Genomic DNA, 17,358 nt, shown 5'->3' on the forward strand with positions numbered 1-17,358 from the left:
ATGAGCAGAATTAACTTTTTGAGTTACCTATACTCATGTCATTTGATAAAGTTGACTGTTGGGTTTTACAGTGTAATAATAAATAATAATGCATTATTAGTAGCACTAGTAAAAGTATGAATCATAAAATAAAAGGTTGCACGTACCGTTGTGAGCATTTCTAAACTCAATGGGACTTCCAGGACAACAGCATTGCTGGTTGGTCGATTATTCCTCATCTCTGTGTAAAACACCTGGTTGATAAAATCAACATATACATGAACATCACCAGAATTTGAGGTGCATCAGAGGTATACATTAGTTCCTACGTTTCTAGAAGTACACTTTTGTAGCTTTCAGGTACCAATATGTATCTTTATGGTAGCAAGATCAACCCTTTACATACAAATGTGTACACTTTGAAAAGGTACCACCCAGTGACAGCTCATGTACCTTTACTTCTGAAATTATTGGCCTGTCAATGCTCCAATATACTTCAAATGAAGCTCTGTTTCATTCTGATTCATTACTTCAGGTTTCTGATGCACAGTTGAAGATTTTTTTTTTTTCAAATTTAAAAAATTTAACAGATTTTTTCATCACGTTATTTAAACATAATAGTTTTAATAACTGTTGATTTCTTTTATCCTTGCCATGATGACAGTAAATAATATTTTACTAGATATTTTCAAGATACTAATATTCAGCTTAAAGTCACATTTAAAGGATTTAATTAGGCAAGACATTGTTTAACAATGTTTTTTCTGTAGACAATAAAAATATATGTCGCTTAAGGGGGCTAATAATATTGAAATAACATTTTTTTTACTTAATTTTTTTTTTTTATTAAAAACTGATTTTATTCAAGACAAAAAATAAATAAATAAATAAGACTTTCTCCAGAAAAAAACAGTATAGGAAATACAGTGAAAAATTCCTTGCTCTGTTAAACAGAGTTTGGGAAATATTTGAAATAAGAAATTCACAGGAGGGCAGATCATTTTGACTTGAACTGTAATTCGAGTTTATCTTTTGAACTTCATTGGCTCTAAGTAGGAATTGCTTTGATGGTTGTTGTAGGATACTAAAATGAACAATAGGGCATATTTTATTATGTTCGCATAAGCTAAGTTTGTGTTCTGTTAGAATAGCTAGAGTGTTTTAAGACCTCTCTATTTTAAGTTTTTAGTTTAATTAGTTTAGATTGCGTGTTGTATACACTGATGATTCTGAAGGTTTCATTGTAATACTTGAATTTGTCGTCTAGTTTAATTGTTAGATTTAAGAATTGTTTTGTTTTGTTTTGTTAATTTCTTAGATTTAGCTAACACTCTTAATTTTTTTAATTGGCTACTAAACAAACCACTATTTTGCAATGACTGTGCCTAACTTGCCTAGTTAACCTAAACAGTTAATAGAACTTTAAGCTGAATACTAGTATCTTGCGAAAAAAATAAATAAAATTTAGTAAAATATTATGTACTGTCATCAAGGCAAAGAAAATAATTATTAGAGAATTAAATAAGTTTTATTTAAGAATTAAGTTAATAAGAATTAAATAAAAAAAATTAGACATTTAAAGCTGAAGGTGTTTATACCTTGTAGCCAGTGATGGTGCTGACGTGTCTGCGGGGCATTTTCCACCGGACACTGAACGCTGTGCAGTTCACTGTCTCCAGCTGGATGTCCAGCGGTGGACTCAACCTCTCTGAGAGGAACCACAAAACCACATGAATATAGCTTGGCAGAGAGGTCATTATGTTGTGTGTGTGTGTATACATACATACACAAAATACATACATACAGACAGACAGACAGACAGACAGACACAGACAGACAGACAGACAGACAGACAGACAGACAGACAGACAGACAGACAGACAGACAGACAGACAGACAGACAGACAGACAGACAGACAGACAGACAGACAGACAGACAGACAGACAGACAGACAGACAGATAGATAGATAGATAGATAGATAGATAGATAGATAGATAGATAGATAGATAGATAGATAGATAGATAGATAGATAGATAGATAGATAGATAGATAGATAGATAGATAGATAGATATAGTGGGTATGGAAAGTATTCAGATGCCCTTAAATTTTTCATTCTTTTTTATATTGCAGCCATTTGCTAAAATCATTTAAGTTCATTGTTTTCCTCATTACTGTACACACTGCATCCTTATATTGACAGAAAAACACTCAATTGTTGTCATTTTTGCAGATTTATTTAAAAAGAAACAGAAATATCGCATGGCCCTAAGTTTTCAGACCCTTTGCTGTAACTCATATATTTAACTCTGTGCTGTCCATTTCTTCTGATCACTCTTGGTCTACACCTTCATTTGAGTCCAGCTGTGTTTGATTATACTGACTGGACTTGATTAGGAAAGCCACACCTTTCTATAAAAGACCTTACAGCTCACAATGCATGCCAGAGCAAATGACAATCATGAGGTCAAAGGAACTGCCTGAGGAGCACAGTGGCCTCCATAATTTTTAAATGAAAAAGTTTGAGATGACCGGAACCCTTCCTAGAGCTGGCGGTCTGGCCAAACTAAGCTATTAGGAGAGAAGAGGTAAGCCTTGGTGAGAGAGGTAAAGAAGAACCCAAAGATCACTGTGATTGAGCTCCAGAGATGCAGTCAGGATAAAGGATTAAATTTTAGAAAGTCAATCATATCTACAGCCCTCCACCTGTCGGGGCTTTAAGGCAGAGTGGCCTGACATATAAAGGCCCACATGGAGTTTGCTAAAAAAAAAAAAAAAAAACACCTGAAGGACTCTAAGGGTGCTTTCACACCTGCCGTATTTAGTATGATTGAATCGCACAAGAGTTCGTTTTACCTTTTGGTGTGGTTTGTTTGGGCAGGTGAGAATGCAGCAATCGTACTCGAGTGCACACCAAAAGCGGACCAAATAAGCGTACCAAGACCTGCTTGAAGAGGTGGTCTCGGTACGCTTTCAAACGAACCCTGGAGCGGTGTAACGAGGAGACTGACATGGAGGGATCCATTTTGCAGTATTTATTACACAGTTCAAACACAAAAATCCAACACGCACTAAAGTGCGAACTCACATCAACAGCATTCAGTATAGATCGGGGGGCTGGCGGCTGACAGACACAGAGTGATTTACCAGGCATGGATCAGAGGCAGGCGGCGTGGTTCAGAGTCCGAATAACAAGCGTGAGTCGTGGGCAGGCAGCGTGGTTCAGAGTCCGTATAACAAGCGTGGGTCGAGGGCAGGCAGAAAGCAACACAGAGTCAGAAACAGTCCGGGGTAATGCACAGAAGATCAGGCAGGGAATAACGCTCAGAAATGTTTGCCGGCTTATATAGGGAGCGGGGGTCGTTTACTGGATTCAGATCAGGTGTGTGCACAATCAGTCTAGGTGGATGATGTATTGCTTAGAAGTCCGGGGATGGCGGCCTCTGCTGGCCAGCGAGGGGAATGACTGGGACCGAGTCGGTGACAAGCGGTTCGTTATTGGTGAGAATATGATTCGTACTAAAACAGATCCAACCTGTTTTCCAGCCGCAGCCGCGCTTCATTCTCGTAATGTATAGTTTGTCTAAAGCAGGCATACAATCAGTCAGCGCAGTCGCCTCTCCAGAGTAAAAACGACATTTTGTATCTGCCGGTTGGTGTTGGGTGTTTTTCAGCTATAAGGACAGGACGATAATCGAGGGAAAGATGAATGTGCAAGTACAGGGATATCCTGGATGAAAACCTTCTCTAGAGTGCTCAGGACCTCAGACTGGGTCAAAGGTTTACCTTCCAAGACAAAAACGCTAAGCACAGCTAAAATAATGAAAAAATGGCTTTACAACAACTCTTTGACTGTTCTTGAATGGCCTAGCCAGAGCCCTGACTTAAAACCCAATTGAGCATCTCTGGAGAGACCAAAAAATGGCTGTCTACCAATGTTTACTATCCAACCCGACAGAACTGGAGAGGATCTGAATGCAGGGGAATGTATGTATGTATGTATATACATACATACATACATACATACATACATACATACATACATACATACATACAGTGTGAAAAAAAGAGATTCCGAGTTTGCCCCGTAAGGTAAGTGTGCTTGACATACCACATGTGGAAAAACACTCTTTTATCTCTCTGAACATATAATCAGTTTATAATTTTGAGTTACGTAATATTTTTACCTATTTCTACAAATAAACCTGTACAAATTACGTTTTGTGGTCCAGGGTCAGATACATAACTACAATTTCATCCAGTTCATACATTATCACTGTCATAAGGCTGTCACTTGGCCAGTACTCTTTAACTGATACACCACAGTATTTTGTTTACCAGAGTGCATACTAACAAAAAGGTGGACATTAATATCTAAATTGACTAAAATAATGAACTTTTAACAAAAGCTTTACATTGACGCATCATTTATACATATTCTTTGTTGTTTCACACAAAATGCAGATCAAAGCATATTTCTTGCACACTAGAAAATTTTAAAGCTGCACAATAATATACTATTTACTGCAGAAAAGTGTATATTAGCATGCTATACTAAGCCATTATGGTTTTCATATTGCATATATTATTTGTCAACGGTTAGTATACAAGCAGAGAGATGGACCCATACCAGTACTAAAAGCCGCAAAACTCCACATTTGATTTAATTTGAAAGTAACCAAGAGAGATGTAGACATCATTAAAGCATTGATTTTTTTAGGTGAACGAAAACGGGGTAGCGAAATTGCAATTGATGTTTACATTTGTGAGACGGTATGAAAACTTCTGAAAGGGTAGTTAGATCAAAAATGTCTCATTTTCATTAACAACTTGGAGTCGATACAAACTAAAGAGAAAATGCTCCAGGCAAGAAGGGAATTATGTTTGACTAGACCAGTGTTTCTCAATCCTGGCCCTCCCTATCTTAAATACCTATTTTGCACAATGTCATTTCTGATTTATGTAAAGTTGAATAATCTGTCTTAGACTATAATTATGAAAAAAAAAAAAACATTCAATACCATACAATCATTCTTTCGTTCATTTTCCTTCGGCTTAGTCCTTTAATTATCCGGGGTCGCCACAGTGGAATGAACCGTCTAAAATTCCAATATATGTTTTACGCAGTGGATGCCCTTACAGTCGCAACCCAGTATTGGGAAACACCCATACACTCTCGCATTCACATACACACTCATGAACTACGACCAGTTTAGTTCATCCAATTCACCTATAACGCATGTCTTTGGACTGTGGAGGAAACCGAAGCACTTAGAGGAACCCACACCAACTCGAGGAGAACATGCAAACTCCACACAGAAATGCCAGCCGGGGTTCAAACCTGCAAACTTCTTGCTGTGAGGCAACAGTGCCCACCACTGAGCCACCATTCTGTCTGTGTGAATTTATATTGTATTTCTTACAAAGAGTTCAGACACATTTTTCTAGCAAGAGTCTGCAGGAAAAGATGTATTGTAAATCTGTGAACAAATGGTACAAAGGGAAATAATGGTTTCTTGTACTCCGAGTGCAATGAAGGAGAATGAACTAGGGAGAATGAAATGTGGTGTTTTTGAGACTCTTCTTTCAGTATGTAATGTAATGTAATGTAATGTGTATTTATATATCACATTTATTGTGTATGGCCTACAGCCAAAGCGCTTCACAACCATTGGAGGTCTCTCCACACCACTACCAGTGAGCCGCATCCACGTGGATGATGTGACGGCAGCCACAGGACAACAGCGTCAGTGCGCTCACCACACACCAGCTACAGTGATAGAGCCAATTCAGTGGATGGGGGGGGATCGGGAGGAGATGATGGGTAAGGGCTGATGGAGGGCATTTGGCCAGGACACCGGGGTTACAACCCCTACTCTTTACAAGTGCCATGGGATTTTTAATGACCACAGAGAGTCAGGACCTCAGTTTATCATATTATCCGAAAAAAGGTGCTCGCTGACAGTATAGTTTCCCCTTTACTATACTGGGGCATTAGGACTCACACAGACCACAGGTTGAGCGCCCCCTGCTGGCCTCACTAACACCACTTCCTACAACAGCAACCTAGTTTTCCCATGTAGTCTCCCATCCAGGTACTGACCAGGCTCAGCCCTGCTTGCCTTCAGTGAGTAACTGGTCTCGGGCTGCAAGGTTGATATATCTCCAACTGAAGCTGAATATTAAGTAGGGGGCAGAGCTTTTTTTTGTGCATCATTTCTTCATAAAAAATTAACAGTATAAGTGGGGGTATAAATGCGCAGTTGCTATGGAAACTCTCAGGTTAATATCAATCAATCATCAATTAATCATTTTGTTGTCAGCTTAGTCCCTTTATTAATCCGGGGTCGCCACAGCGGAATGAACCGCCAACTTATCCAGCAAGATTTTACACAGCGGATGCCCTTCCAGCCGCAACCCATCTCTGGGAAAAGGTTGACATCAACATAAGGTAAAGATTACCAAAACAAACAATTATTTTTAGTGGATTAACTGAATGGGTTAATTATTCACCTTCCATAAAACAATATGAGCTAGCAAAATAAACAATGTGAATTTTGATTTCACATGGACTTTAAAAGGGGTAAAAATCACTATAAGGGATTTAAACGGTCATGATACCCCCCCTCTTTCAGTTCAAATCTATCTCAGAATTTTTCCAAAAAAATGCTCCTAGATGGGCGTGTAGCTCTGCGAACAGAGGGAGGAGAGGGCGTGGCCAGCAAAGCAGGGGAAAAAGAGGGGAGCGAACATTTGTTGTCAGTCTGCTCACAAGATGAGACACAAACAGCAGGGAAACGCATGATTTTATAGTTTACAAAAGTAAAATGCAAAGAAATAAACAGTAATGTAATGCCCTGCTACATATGTTATTCGTAAATTCATATTAACATAACCACAATTTGTCATATCATTATAGACAATCATGTAAACACTATAAATGAAGTGAATGAAATGAAATTAAACACTATTCTCTCCTTCTCAATCCCCAGGTCTGAATGCAGACACACTGGATAGCAGTGCAGCAGGTCTCTTTGCCTATCTATTACAACCATTAGCCCTGCCGGTAATCTGGAGGATTTTAAAAATAGGCGAACACAGCACCACAGGTATAGGCGATGTGTCTGAATGGTAGCGAACTCAACTGATAAAAGACAAAGTGCGGCATTTTCCAATTCTCGTACAGCTGTCCCGACAAAAATGCTTGCTGCAAACCAACAGCTTTGCTGTATCGGTCCTGACGTATTGCTGGGTAACACATGCAACAAACCGAGTAAGTCATGGAAAAAAAACACATAACTTTACGACCTTTCATAAACGGTTAAATACTGCTTGTTGTTCGTGGACGCGGTCTCAGCTTGACAGGTCTGCCTTGCCTTTAAAAGCACATGCTGTCATGAATAATTAAGAAGAAGGGTCTTCTCATAGGATAAGAAAACTCTGCTATGAATAATAATGAGAAACTGATGCATCATCACTCCACTAGCAGTTGTGCGCTATGTTGCCGATTTTGATCCCGCCCTAAAAATTATTTTAAACCTGGAAGATAAAATTGTCTGATAAAGGCTCAAAATTATTCAGTTTTCCTCTAAATTAAAGGTGACAGTTGCAAATGTTGTCTTAACTGATGCAGAATACATCTGTAAAATTTTCAAAAAAGTACTCCAGGGTGTCCTAAACCTTTAAACCGTCTTGTGGCTTACAGTGTTTGAATATAAAGAGCTTCTAATGGTAAAAAAAAATTATATAAAAAATTAAAATCACACTTCAAAAAAAACCTGCAGAAACACTTAGATTGACATGCTCCCTTTGTATGTGTCATCAATGGGGGACAGCCCCGCCCATTAGTGACCATCTCTCCCTCATTAGGATAGCACATTAGTCTTGTTTTGAATCTGCCACTATGCTGACACACAGGCATTTGTAGCTCCGCCCTCTTTTAAAAAGAGCACAATCTCATTTTAATTTAAAGCGACAGTCACCAAAATGGCACAATCAGGATTAAAGCTTAAAAAGGTCCATTTCAAAGAGTAATAAAACATTATTTGTGTTGTATTTTGAGCTGAAAGTTTACATACTTTCACCTCAAAATCTTTTGAGACTTTTTTTTTACATCTTAAACAAAATGGCATGATAGGTCATGATAATATAAGAGAGACATGCAGATCGGTGGGGCACAAGGAACGAGATTGAGAAACGCTGGCCTATAGACTAACCTCTACACTTTTAATTCCTCTCATAAAGCGAAAAAGAAATGCTATCTCCTCGCTTTCTCCATCCTAAACGTCTGTCATTTAATAAATCAAGACCACCACAAGCAAATATGGTTTCCAGTTTCTTGGCTATATAGCACTTAAAAGCGCATTAAGGTTTGGTATCTCCATATACCCAAGGGTACCGCAGGGACAAGCACCAATTTGCAGCATTTCATCTGAAGTGTCAAATATCAGAAGGCTTGTTTATTTGAAATGACTGATGGGTTTCATTACTCCAAACTGTTGGTCATGGGCATTGGGTATGAGATCGTCCGGGGGCATAAAGAAGTGCCGTACAGATCTGACCCTGCTGTATGACTGCACACCCACATGTCTCTGTGACAAATCACCTGTACATCTGTCCATCGGGACAGCCTAAAAACTCATTCTGTGCAACACAGAAAACTGTAAAAAGTTTTCAGAACCAGAAACCGAATGAGCTTTATTCACCAAGACAAACTTGAAAAAACACAAACACACAAGTTATTTTTGTGCTTTACAGAGCTCAGGATACACACACATCTGAACACATTTATTTTCATTAACCTCAAAGGGACAGTTCATGCAAATCTTAAAATTCTGTCATCAATGACTCACCTTTTACTTGTTTCAAACATATTTTTCATTCTTCTATTAAACACAAAATAAGATATTTGAACATAGCTGAAATCCTGTAACCACTGGCTTTCATAGTATATTCTTTTCCCTACTAATTCAATGGATACAGGTTTTCAGCTGTCTTCAAGTTATCTTATTTAGTGTTCAAGAGAATAAAGAAACTCAAAAAGGTTTATAACCACTTGACAAAGAGTTAACACTAAACAGTGAGCAAATTTTTGTTTTTGGGTGAACTATCCTTTTAAAAAACGAATAAATACTGTAATAAAATGTACTGTTAGTTATTTCTTATGACAATAAAAATTGTTCTTAAAGAGATAATAATAATAATCCAGTGTTTATCTAAATATGTGAAATTCTGTCATCATTTGCTCATCCTTTACTTTGTTTCAAACCTTTCAAAAGCTTCAACACTAAGTTTCTTGCTTTTGATGAAAACAAAAGTAGATATTTAGAAAAATGTTGAAAACCTGTAACTATTGACTTCCATAGTGTTTGTTTATCCTTGTATGTCAAACATCACAGGGTTCTAACACTCAAAATAACTTCTTCAGTGTTCAACACACACACACACACACACACACGTTTGTTTTTGTAAAAAGTGGGGACATTACATAGGTTTCCATTCACTTTATACAGTCCCCAACCATCACAGGAGACTGTGTGCAGCTTTACTCTCTGATTAAACTCATCCTGTGGGATTTATAAGCATTTTGAGAAGTGAGGACATCACCAATGTCCTCATATTTCACCTCCTTTTTGTAATACCTGTGTCATACCCATGTCATTATACAGATTTGTGTCCTGATATGTGACAAAAACACGTACACACATACACACAAATCATAATGGTTTTGAATCACTTGAGGGGCAAGTACATTTCAATTTTGGGTGAACTATTCCTTTAAGATGTTAAACACTGCCTGTACTATTTTGCGTGTCCAAACTGTGTAAATAGATCACCATCATTAAAAAATACACCTTAAAGATATAGTCCTCTAAACTAATAAAAAAATCTGCCGTCATTTACTCACTTTATGAATTTCTTGCTTTTAATAAACGCAAAAGAAGATATTTTGAAAAATGTCGAAAATCTGTAACCATTGACTTCCATAGTATTTGTTTCTGCTATATGGATGTCAGGTTACAGGTTTCTAACATTCTTCCAAATATCTTCTTCTGTGTTTAAGTAAAGGAAGGACACATAATGGTTTGAAACCACTTAAGGGCGAGTACTTTTTCATTTTTAAGGTTTAACTTTTAAACCGCTGACTGTACTTTTTTGCACTAAGTGTGTCCAATCTGTATGAATAAATCAACACCACAAAATTTGACTTGAAAGAGATAATTTACTTAAAAATGAGAAGCTGTCATCGTTTACTCACTCTTTACCTTTTTCAAACCTTTCTGATTTTCTTACTTTTGATGAAGACAAAAGAAGATATTTTGAAAAATGTTGGAAACTTGTAACCATTGGCTTTCATAGTATGTGTTTTTCCTTTGTCACTGGTTACAGGTTTTCATCATTCTTCCAAATATCTTATTTAGTGTCCAAGAGAAGAATCTGATAATGGTTTGGAACTTGAGGGCAAGTAAATTTTCAATTTCGGGTGAGCCTTTATTCGTTTCAAACCTTCCTGAGTTTTAAAGATTTTAAACAATGTTGAAAACTTGTAACCATTGGTTTCCATAGTATTCATTTTTATGTCATTTGTTACAGGTTTCCAACATTCTTTAGAATATCTTCTCTTTTGTCCAACAGAAGAAACTCATAAATGTTTGAAACCTTTTTTTATTCTCCAACAAGTGGTATCAAACCTTTATGAGTTTCTTCTGTTGAACAAAAAAGAAGATATTCTGAAGAATGTTGGAAACCTGTAACCATTGGCTTTAATAGTGTTTGCTTCTCTCTCGTCAATGGTTACAGGTTTCCAACATTCTTCAGAATATCTTTTTTGTTCAACAGAAGAAACTCAAAGGTTTGAAACCACTTGAGTAAATAGTATATTGTGTGAACTGACCCTGTAATGTCAACAAAAGAAGAGCGCTAATGAAAAAGACACTCACCTGACTTGCGTGCCCCAGACTTTCTAGCACAAAGAGCGATGCCACACATCCACACCAATGCAAAAACCACCACGACACCTGTCCGGAGGAGCATTTTTACTGATTGAGAAATATTGATGGCGTCAATCGAAGTTTCAAATGCTATCACTCCTCATCCTTACTCCAAAAAACAAAGTCTTTAAAACAAATAAAGCTTTTTTTACGATCTGGACTGTATGCAGATCGGTGTTCGCGGTGAAGCCGGTCTGATGCGATTACAGTGTCTTGAAAAGCGCACACACATCCACTCACACCCCACTAAACACGCGGTCAACTAAACTTCTGCATCCAAAAGCGTCAATGAAAAAAGAGCAGATCCGCCACAGACGTCAAGTTTCTTCTTATTTACGTTTGTTTAATGTTTTTTTTTTATTATTGCAAGGAGCTGAAGCAGAGACTGCAGGACACTCGGAGTTAAGAGGATAATGGTCTAATCTACACAGATGGAGACTTGAGCTCGCTTCAGTAACTCTGACCAATATAGCAACAACGGAGACTGGTCGATAAAATACTACAGCACTGGCTTGAAGCATGATTGGGTGGAGGGTTGGAGAGGTCGAGGTGTTTTCTTTTACCCGTTTTCTGATGACTATTTGACAGGCTACGTGTAATACGTTAATACAAATAAGATCACTGAAAAAATGAACATTATGTCATAATTTCGCTCGTCGTCCTCGTGTCAGAAATAAGATCAGACAATACAGGGGTTGTTGAATGCTTGAATCTGATTGGCTGATGGACGTAGATTACACTGTAAAATATCTGTAAATTAGCAGTTTTCCGTATTTTATTATTTATGTTTTTGTTTTTTATTTTCTTTATTTATACTTTTGTATTGCATTGTGGAACCTGCATTTTAATCTTGAAATGTTTAAAAAAGTGACTTATATTGACATTTTTAATAGTTAGTTTAAAATTATGTATTGTCTGGGTTGGTGTATAGTACAGTATACAAACCTTAATAAACTGCCAGTACAGCTTTGTTATTTTACAGACTTATTTCACTATATATAATTATTATTTTTATGCGTTATATTATTTCAAACAACTATGAATGTCAATAATAGTCACTTTAATAAACTGTAGAGTTGAATTTTTAGCATCAAAAGTCGACAGAGCACAGATCAACATCCTATAATGCAACCATAAATAAACGGAAAACAAGTTTCAATGACAAAATAAGGGAATTGTTAATCAGATGTATTTTACAGTGTAAAGCTACAGTATTTCCAGACAGGTTTGACTACATCCACAATCTTATATATGGATATATGCAAATGAAGTATATGAAATTCAAGTTTATGTATATGAAATGTCATATATGCAAGATGTATATCTTAATTTTGCAAAAATGGGTGGTTACATATTTTCTTCGAACCATTGGAATTGCAAATACGTACGTTATTATGCTATTACAAAATCAGAAAAGTTAAGGTGTTTTCTATAGGTGGAGAGTATATAAAAAGTCAGCAAGCAGTTATGCAATATATTGTATAGTGTCCATTAAAAAAGTCTGTGTGTGTAATACTATTTCAATGTATTTGTGTATCGATTAAGTGTTTGTGTTGTATTTATGTTCATGTACAACCAGAACACATATTAATATAAAGCATTTATACTACTAACATATACCAATGGCTGAAAAACACAGTTAAAGTCAGAATTATTAGCCCCCTTGTTTATTTTTTCCCCCTGATTTCAACACATTTCTAATAGTGTTGATAACTCATTTTTAATAACTGATTTATTTTATCTTTTGATAACAGTGAATAATTTTTGACTAAATATGTTTCAAGACACTTCTATACAGCTTAAAGTGACATTTAAAGGCTTAACTAGGTTAGTTAGTTTAACTACACAGGTTATGGTAATTAGGCAAGTTATTTTATAATGATGGTTTGTTCTGTAGACTATCGAAAAAAATATATATCTTAAAGCGGCTAATAATTTTGTTCTTTAAATGGTGTTTAAAAAATTCAAAACTGCTTTTATTCTAGCCGAAATAAAACAAATAACACTTTCTCCGGAAAAATAAATATTATTAGACATACTGTGAAAAGTTCCTTGCTCTGGTAAACATCATTTGGGAAATAAATTTCATAGGGGAGCTAATAAAGATGAGTGGCATTATCTCTTCAAATCCACGTTCAAAGTTCAAATATAATCAATGAACTTAAATATATTTGCACGTATTTATCAGGTCTATTTGTAATTACAGATCCATAAGTCCATATATGCTGAATGATTTCACAGCCACAAAAGTCATGAAAGTCATGAATTACACCAAAACAAAACAGAAGGCTTTGAATGAGATGTAAGAAACTAGTCTATAACACAGGAGCAGTTGGAGGACAAAAAATTGACAAATGTCTTGTAGCATCATATCTAAACAAGGCCTTAAGGTGTGGGAACTATAATTGGAATAATTGAATTGTCTGTTAAATTATTAGAAAATAAAGCAAACCTGACACTTCGCATATGCAATATTTGTCCTAATAATGAGATTTGTTCTTGCATGTCAAATGGCATGACAGAGTTTTACAAGAACCAGTGAGGTTTGTTCTTGCTTGTGGGCATTTTACCTTTTGTTGACTGAACAAAAAACATATTGATTTGTGAGGGGACAAAAATAAATTGATAATCAAATGGTGACAATCACATTAAAAGACTTATATTAAAGTACATTTTTGGATTTGGCTGTTTTTTATTAAAAACATTTTGAGGCATCCGACGTTTGGGTGCATTCAGGGACAGAAATCACTCAGATTTATTTACAAAGTATCTTCCGTTATGTTCTGAAGGTAAAAGAAAATCTTATGGGTTTAAATTTACAAAGGGGTAAGTAAACAATCATTTTAATCTGTCCAATTTATTTGACAGACAGACAGACAGACAGACAGACAGACAGACAGACAGACAGACAGACAGACAGACAGACAGATAGATAGATAGATAGATAGATAGATAGATAGATATTTCCTCACTTTTTCCTACTGTTGTCCTCTCCATGTCTCGTCTTCTCCGTTCTCCTTGAGGATATGAAGAATCTCCAGCTCTATTCTGGCGGAAATTGAGGAATTCATAAGCTGTCAGATTCAAAGCAATCATTTCTTTCATTACATTGAATGTTTACGTCAAATACAATCGTCACTGCATTTTGTGCCTTGTTTTCCCTAGTGATCAAAAGGATCATCTGAATTAAGTTGGATGGTTAACCGCTTTAATTAGTGCCAACGTTCAGTGTAATTACTGGGACTTCAATTTATAGCAGTTTGGAATAAAATGAGATACAAATTCCAGTTTATCAAAACAAAATCAAGATCAGTCCTTACACACACACACACAGGTGTGTGTGTGTGTGTGTGTGTGTGTGTGTGTTATGACTGATCTTTATTTTGTTTTGATAAACTGGAATTTGTATCTCATTTTATTCCAAACTGCTATAAATTGAAGTCCCAGTAATTACACTGAATGTTGCCACTAATTAAAGCATTTATTATATACATTATACATTATATACATTTATTTTTATAAATGTATATAAAGCATGAACTATTTCATAATTATATTATATTATATTTTATATTAGATTTTATGTTATATTATATATAAAGTTGCAGCATATGGTGAAATTGGTAAAGTTCTTACAGCGCTATCTAGCGGTTCAAACTGGTGATAACCATAAGTACTCACTTTAAATAGTTGGGTTAAAAAAAATCAAATAGTAATATAAAGTATTGAACACGTCAACATTATAAATGTGCTGTTGACTAAACATTTTCCCTGGATGTTGGTAACAACCAAAGAAATCCAAATATGCAAAGAAAACAGAATGAATTAATTTACAAGTGAAGTTATGTGTAATAGAATGAAATGACACAGGGGAAAAGTATTAAACACATGAAAAAAGTGAGGTGTAGAAAGGCAGTGTAAGCCCAGATAGCAGCTGAAATCTCTCAGTAGTTCTTCAGCAAGTATTTCTCAAGATTAGATTTAACTTTATTGTCATTACACATGTACACAACTACAATGCAGCGAAATGCAGTTTAGGTCTAACCAGCAGTGCAATAGCAGCAAGTGCAGGATACAGGAATAAGTTATCAAGTGCAGTTATAGAAAACTATGGTGATATTTACAGATGGATGCACTATCAACATTATATACAGGTTGTATTAGCTATGAACAGAGATTTACAACAAATTAATATATGAATATATGTACAATAAATTAATTGTTAAATTAAATTAAACATTATTACAAATGTATATGGTGAGGCAGTGGTGCAGTAGGTAGTGCTGTCGCCTCGCAGCAAGAAGGTCGCTGAGTCGCTGGTTCGAACCTCGGCTCAGTTGGCATTTCTGTGTGGACTTTGCATGTTCTCCCTGCCTTCGAGTGGGTTTCCTCCGGGTGCTCTGGTTTCCCCCACAGTCCAAAGACATGCGGTACAGGTGAATAGGGTAGGTTAAATTGTACGTAGTGTATGAGTGTGTGTGTGTGAATGTGTGTGTGGATGTTTCCCAGAGATGGGTTGCAGCTGGAAGGGCAACCGCTGCATAAAAACTTGCTGGATCAGTTGGCGGTTCATTCCGCTGTTGCGACCCCGGATTAATAAAGGGACTAAGCCGATAAGAAAATGAATAAATTAATAAATGACAAATGTATATGTGCAGTGGATGTGTACAGTTTAAATAAGTAAATCAGTGTAATGTGGTGCATTGAATATGTGCAAATGTTAAACAGTGCAGTGATTGTGAGAAGTATAAGTTAGAGGAGAGTGGGGGGTGTAGAGGGGGGGCAAAAGAGTCAGTGAGGGGCAGAGTTCAAGAGGGAGACAGCTCTGGGGAAAAAGCCGGGGGAGTCCGGGGAAGCCTGAAGCGTCTGAAGGAAGGCAGGAGAGAAAACAGTCTGTGTGCAGGGTGAGAGGTGTCCTTAAGAATGCTGCGTGCTCAGCGCAGACAGTGTTTTCTCTGGATGTCCTCTATGGCTGGCAGTGTGGTCCCTGTGATGTGTTGGGCAGTTTTCACCACCCGCTGCAGTGCCTTACGCTCAGCAACAGAGCAGCTTCCATACCAGACTGTGACGCAGTTGGTCAGGATGCTTTCTATTGTGCAGCGGTAGAAGTTCAACAAGACGGCTGATGAAAGCTGGTTCTTCTTAAGTTGCCTCAAGAAAAATAGGCGCTGGGGAGCCTTCCTGACCAGGCTGGAGGTGTTGGTGGTCCAGGAAAGGTCCTTTGAGATGTGGGTCCCCAGAAACTTGAAGGATGAGACAGGCTCAATGGCCATCCCATTGATGTGGATGGGATCATGTGAGCCTGTTCGTCCCTTCCTGAAGTCCACAATGAGCTCCTTAGTCTTGTTGGTGTTAAGGAGCAGATTAATGTCTGTGCACCAAGTGGCCAGATGCTGTATCTCCTCCCTGTTGGCAGTCTCATCATCATTCTCAAGAGCTAATACTGCAATTTTATGACGTTTAAAGTGATGTTTAAACATATTTAAATAATTTTGTCAACATTTTCATATTTAAAAAACTAAATATTGTGAATGAAAGATGTAATTGCTACAGGGGAGTAGATTTAGGGTGGACGGTGGGGACATGTCCCCACCAATATCCACAAAGTACTGAAATGTCCCCACCAATAATTTAATTCACTTAAAAACATTGTGCTGTCAGTATAAGCCGTATAAACCTAGACACACTGAAAGGGTTAAATCACGTTCTCTCCTCAAGTCGCACCGCCCCACAGACACATATGAACATTGTGATTGGCTGTGCCTTTCTCTGCTATCATGTGAGAGGCTCCTTTGAGATACAAGCAGCGCCAAAACTACTGCGCGGGGGGAATTTTTCCGATGTGTGTGAGGTGTCTGACACGCACAAGTAAGGATGAAGGTAGTAAAAAAAGGTGGACATAAAGAGCTTTTTTCAACGCAAAGTCACATTTAACTCAAGTTCGCTACTGAATGAGTCCATATTGCGAGTGTTTTTCACCGCTGTTGCGGTCAGTCTAACGTTATAGCAGACTGATATAGTCTGTGAACAATATTCCCTGTAAACTAACTGCAGAATAAACACATGTAAATGTATATGATCCTGCCAGTTCTCCTTATCTCTTAGAGTAACATCACCAATTTCGATTGAAACATTTTGTCAGAAAAACTACAGCCTGTGCTCCATCTTTTAATAAAACTTTGATACATGTTTCATTTGTACAAAAAAAAAAATCTTTATGAAACTCCCTCCTTATCAATTAATAAACCTTATTTTAACATTACACTTTTGGGCCTGTAGCCAGCTTTTTGAAAGAAGGGTTTTTTCTGAAAAACTGAACCTGTTTGCAATTATTCACCTGATTAATTATTCATTCTGTTTATTTGAGGTATAAATATTAAATTTTAT

The 17,358-nt window shown here is 36.9% G+C and overlaps 1 protein-coding gene across 6 annotated transcripts in view; it reads right to left on the bottom strand.

The window, feature by feature from the left end:
* egflam (EGF-like, fibronectin type III and laminin G domains) overlaps positions 1–17,358 on the bottom strand; it is a 69,781-nt gene that overhangs the window by 50,320 nt on the left and 2,103 nt on the right. For 2 of the 6 annotated variants that reach the window (XM_087253112.2, XM_087253111.2), the window contains exons 2-5: positions 13,944–14,019; positions 10,921–10,998; positions 1,578–1,687; positions 147–233 (exon numbers count right to left, since the gene is read on the bottom strand). In XM_087253112.2, coding sequence (XP_087109238.1) covers positions 147–233; positions 1,578–1,687; positions 10,921–10,998; positions 13,944–14,019 — 351 coding nt within the window. Of the gene's footprint in view, positions 1–146; positions 234–1,577; positions 1,688–10,920; positions 13,042–13,943; positions 14,020–17,358 lie in introns of those variants that run through there. The other 4 variants (XR_015490714.1, XR_015490715.2, XM_087253114.2 and 1 more) reach the window with 2 other exon arrangements.

The sequence above is a fragment of the Danio rerio genome, chromosome 5 (genome assembly GCF_052040795.2).
Source record: "Danio rerio strain M-AB ecotype USA chromosome 5, GRCz13ab, whole genome shotgun sequence".
NCBI lineage: Eukaryota > Metazoa > Chordata > Actinopteri > Cypriniformes > Danionidae > Danio > Danio rerio.